General features: G+C 55.2%; 1 protein-coding gene across 1 annotated transcript in view; it reads right to left on the reverse strand.

Annotated features, from left to right (window-relative positions):
* The window catches only part of LOC130536585 (aminopeptidase N-like), a 4,513-nt gene extending 118 nt beyond the window's left edge, over positions 1 to 4,395 (reverse strand). The window contains exons 1-11 of the mRNA XM_057052640.1: positions 4,071 to 4,395; positions 3,610 to 3,916; positions 3,353 to 3,495; positions 3,127 to 3,263; positions 2,562 to 2,688; positions 2,235 to 2,389; positions 1,940 to 2,053; positions 1,710 to 1,853; positions 1,574 to 1,639; positions 1,391 to 1,456; positions 1,094 to 1,302 (exon numbers count right to left, since the gene is read on the reverse strand). Of these exons, the coding sequence (XP_056908620.1) occupies positions 1,094 to 1,302; positions 1,391 to 1,456; positions 1,574 to 1,639; positions 1,710 to 1,853; positions 1,940 to 2,053; positions 2,235 to 2,389; positions 2,562 to 2,688; positions 3,127 to 3,263; positions 3,353 to 3,495; positions 3,610 to 3,916; positions 4,071 to 4,368 (1,766 nt within the window). The 5' untranslated portion in view covers positions 4,369 to 4,395. The remainder of the gene's footprint in view (positions 1 to 1,093; positions 1,303 to 1,390; positions 1,457 to 1,573; positions 1,640 to 1,709; positions 1,854 to 1,939; positions 2,054 to 2,234; positions 2,390 to 2,561; positions 2,689 to 3,126; positions 3,264 to 3,352; positions 3,496 to 3,609; positions 3,917 to 4,070) is intronic.
* Between the last annotated feature and the right edge of the window lie 270 nt (positions 4,396 to 4,665).

Consider the following 4,665-nt stretch of genomic DNA (forward strand, 5'->3'; position numbering starts at 1 on the left):
CCCTGGCACCCTAAAGGAGGCCCCTGGCACCCTAAAGGTGGCCGCTGGCGCCCTAAAGAGGCCCCTGGCTAAAGGAGGCCCCTGGCACCCTAAAGGAGGCCCCTGGCACCCTAAAGGTGGCCGCTGGCGCCCTAAAGGAGGCCCCTGGCTAAAGGAGGCCCCTGGCACCTAAAGGAGGCCCCTGGCGCCCTAAAGGAGGCCCCTGGCGCCCTAAAGGAGGCCCCTGGCACCCTAAAGGAGGCCCCTGGCACCCTAAAGGAGGCCTCTGGCACCCTAAAGGAGGCCCCTGGCTAAAGGAGGCCGCTGGCGCCCTAAAGGAGGCCCCTGGCACCCTAAAGGAGGCCCCTGGCACCCTAAAGGAGGCCCCTGGCACCCTAAGGAGGCCCCTGGGACCCTAAAGGAGGCCTCTGGCACCCTAAAGGAGGCCCCTGGCTAAAGGAGGCCCCTGGCACCCTAAAGGAGGCCGCTGGCGCCCTAAAGGAGGCCCCTGGCTAAAGGAGGCCCCTGGCACCCTAAAGGAGGCCCCTGGCGCCCTAAAGGAGCCCCTGGCACCCTAAAGGAGGCCCCTGGCACCCTAAAGGAGGCCGCTGGCGCCCTAAAGGAGGCCCCTGGCTAAAGGAGGCCCCTGGCACCCTAAAGGAGGCCCCTGGCGCCCTAAAGGAGGCCCCTGGCACCCTAAAGGAGGCCCCTGGCACCCTAAAGGAGGCCCTGGCGCCCTAAAGGAGGCCGCTGGCACCCTAAAGGAGGCCTCTGGCACCCTAAAGGAGGCCTCTGGCACCCTAAAGGTGGCCGCTGGCGCCCTAAAGGAGGCCCCTGGCTAAAGGAGGCCCCTGGCACCCTAAAGGAGGCCCCTGGCACCCTAAAGGAGGCCGCTGTGTGTGTGTGTGTGTGTGTGTGTGTGTGTGTGTGTGTGTGTGTGTGTGTGTGTGTGTGTGTGTGTGTGTGTGTGTGTGTGCGTGTGTGTGTGTGTGTGTGTTGTGTGTGTGTGTGTGTGTGTGTGGTGTGTGTGTGTGTCTGTGTGTCTGTGTGTGTTGTGTGTCTGTGTTGTGTGTGTGTGTGTTGTGTGTGGTGTGTGTGTGTGTGTGTGTGTGTGTGTGCGTGTGTGTGTGTGTGTGTGTTGTGTGTCACATACCCGAGGGGAGACGGCGTGATATCAGAGTCTCGGTCCAACAGGAAGTGCTCCTGGGACACCTGCCCAGTGGTGGTGTTGATGGTGACCACAGGGAAGCCCATCTGCAGCACCCAGGTGTTCATGATATCAGCCACTGAGTTGTTCAGTCTGAGGCTGCTGTTGTCCACAGCCTGCAGAAACACGCACACGGGACATTCAGCACGGTTGCTGCACATAACGTGCTCACGTGAACTATTTCCATCTTCTAGATGAACGTGCCATTTGGAGGTGGGCCCACAGGTCGGTGTAGACGGCGTTCCCAAACTGAAACTCAGTTAAGTAGCTCTGTCGGGACAAAAGCAGAAACATTCAGTTACAGGGGCCAAACGTTGGGTCATTGTCTCAGGTTAGAACTCCTGCAGGCTGGCACAGAACCAGAACCCAGGATAGGAGCAGCGCTACCGTGAGTCCTGCTTTGAAGACATCTTCAGTTAAGAAATCCGACAGCATCCTCAGAACCGACGCGCCCTGAAGGAAGGATTCTCCATGTTACAGTTGCAGCGAGGGCGGATCAGTGGGGCAACGGTGTTTTCCTTACCTTGCTGTAAGAAATAGCATCAAAGAGCTCACTGATCTGTGCTGGCTTCTGGATGTCCTCTTCTTTGGAGGACAGGGGGTGTGAGGAGGTCAGGGCATCAATGGCAAACACCCGGTGGACATCGTTCAGAACGATCAGATCTTTCTGTTGAAGGACAAAAGTGATGCTGACTGCGCCCATTTCTCTGTCCTCCAATGGCAGGAAGGAGGGAGGGAGGGAGAGGTTCTCACCACGTTCCAGTCGGGCTCAGCTTTATCCGCCCCCAGGTACTCCACGTAGGACGCAAAGCCCTCGTTCAGCCACAGGTCGTTCCACCAGTCCAGGGTGACCAGATTACCGAACCACTAAAGGGGAGAATGATGAGGATGATGGCGGTCACAGAAGGAACCAGACAATAACCTTCACCGTGTCCTTCAACTCAAGGACGGTGAAGGTTGCTTTCAAACAGGTCAAATATTTCTTTCCTGAGCTGAAAGCATCTCTACAGCATTTCACTGGAATGGAAAGCAAAAACCAAAACTGTACCATGTGAGCCAGCTCATGGGCGATGATGGTCGCCACCCGTTCCTTGTTGGAGTTGGAGGAGAAGCTGGGATCATAGAGCAGGGCAGTCTCCCTGTAGGTGATCAGGCCCCAGTTCTCCATGGCACCAGCATTGAAGTCTGGGAGCGCAATCTGATCTGCATGAGAATGGAGACGGTGTTAGGCCTGAGTTAGCGCCGGGCTTTAGCATTAGCTCCCAAACACTCCTGTGGGAGTGGCTGTTGGGTTCATTATCTTGAGTGGTGGAGTGGTGCTGCGGTCCCACTGGTCCTGTTGGCTCTTGGATAGCTTCAGTCGTGGTTTACTCACCAGATTTGAGCAGAGGGTAGCTGATGTTGTAGTAGTCCTCAAAGAACTGCAGGATCAGACCCGTCTTGTTCAGGGCGTATTCTCCCTGGTTAGCAGCAATAGCAGACTTCCGGGCGAAGATTCTGATCTGGACACGTTACACAGAGACGTGAGGGGGACGTTCTCGGAGCAGCGCTCAGTGTTCCCTGCATCGCAGCTCTGGTTCCTGAATCCTGACGCAGCACTTTCCTTCCTCCAGTACATGTTTCCCACCAGTTTAGAACACAACCAAGATGGCCGACTCAGCGAAAAAGCCGCTGACTCAAATGTTCATCTGACTCGCTTCACTAGCCCGAGTCTCTCCGTGGACTTTACTCATGTTATGTGTGGCCATAAAGAAGTGCTGCTAAGATGGTAAATATCATTATCGATCACAGCAACAATCGTAAAAAGAATCATCGTAAAAAATCGTAAAAAAAACAATTCTTCAACCACAGGCGCCTCTAGGACGGCCCAAAAGGAGCTTAGATGAGCTCCATAAACTGATTCACCAGATTCAGCAGCGCTAAAAAGTGAGCTGAATTACCGAGACGTCATCCACGGTGTTGTTGATGTAGTCAAATTCACTGACGATGAAGGCCAGCAGGTAGGTGGACATTCTTGGTGTTTCCTCAAAAACCGTCCTGAGGATCCATTCATCTTTCTGTAGGAAGGGTCCCGATTCTGGAGAGATGACATCACACCTTAGACACACACCACACACATCACACGATGGCGTCCTTCCGTCGTGGCCACGCCGCGGAGGAACCCACCCAGCTGTCTGCCGTTGGAGAGCGCCACGGTGTTGTTGTCATGGAGCAGAGTGATGTTGAAGGTGGCTTTGAGAGCCGGCTCATCGAAGCAGGGGAACGCCTTCCTGGCATCGGTGGGTTGCATCTGCGTGGTGGCGACCACCCTGAAACAGGCAGCTCACGTTCAGCACAACATTCTTCAGGTCAGGTTATGTACACAGGTGAGTCACTGAGAATGAACCCGCACCCTAGGGAACCCGTCGCGTCTTCATACGTACTTTGTTTTGCCGTCCTCGACGTACTCGCTTCTGTAGAAGCCCCCCAGGTCGTCAGCCAGCTCCCCTTGAAATACAGTGTGGAGACTGTATCTGCTGCCCTTCACCAGGTTAGCGCCCAGCCGTAGGACCATGTACTGGGTCACGGGCTCCAGCCTGGACTCTATGATGGACGGAGCATCAGCACCACCCAGCGCCGTCAGCTGAGCCAGATGCTCATTGTTGGGTGGTTTGGTGTAGTTCAGCTTGTTGGAATGAATGAGAATCAGGTCGGTGTCCTCAAGACACTCAAACTCCACAGTGGATTCACCTGTAACCAGAGGCCACAGACAGCTCAGCTTCTATACACCTCTTGGACCAAACCAAGAACCCAGCAGAAGTCCAGAAGCAGCGCTTCTCATCAGCTGAGGTGAAATATTAATAATTTAAAACGAGTGTTAATGAGTCCGACAGCTCAGACTTACCACTAAAGATGTAAAGACCGTTCTTGTCTGGGGTGAGCCGGGGCCACAGCGTGACATTGTAGCTCTGGGGAACCAGGCTCTTGGGCAGCCGGTACTTGTCCCATGGTTCGTTGGAGGGGGCAGATGTGGTGATGGGCGCTGTTGTGGCTTCATTAGTCGGAGAGACGTTATTATTGATGTTCTTCTCTTTTTCCTGAGAGTAGACGACAGACAGAGCTATGATGGTGGCCACGGCCCCTGCCCCGAGGATGACAGCCAGCACCCCCACGGGTTTACTGATGTAGAAACCTTTGCCCATCTTCACGGAGACACCAGGGACGCTGGGGCAGGTGAAGCCTTTATGGAGCCACAGCTCAGGGCTCCTCCCTCCCATCTGCTCCAGGTGTAATTCATTAACACGGAACCCTAACCCTAACCCTCCACCACGTGCAGAAGACGCCCACAGGCTTCACCTGCAATGAGTGACACGTTTGAGAGCTTTCATTCATAGCATCATGCTAACCCTAACCCCGACCCTAACCCTAACCCTAACCTCTGATCCCACGGAGGGTTAGGGTTAGGGTCAGTGCCTCAAACCTGCCCCTCATCAGGGCAT

Source organism: Takifugu flavidus, chromosome 13, assembly GCF_003711565.1.
Source record: "Takifugu flavidus isolate HTHZ2018 chromosome 13, ASM371156v2, whole genome shotgun sequence".
NCBI classification, from domain to species: Eukaryota; Metazoa; Chordata; class Actinopteri; order Tetraodontiformes; family Tetraodontidae; genus Takifugu; species Takifugu flavidus.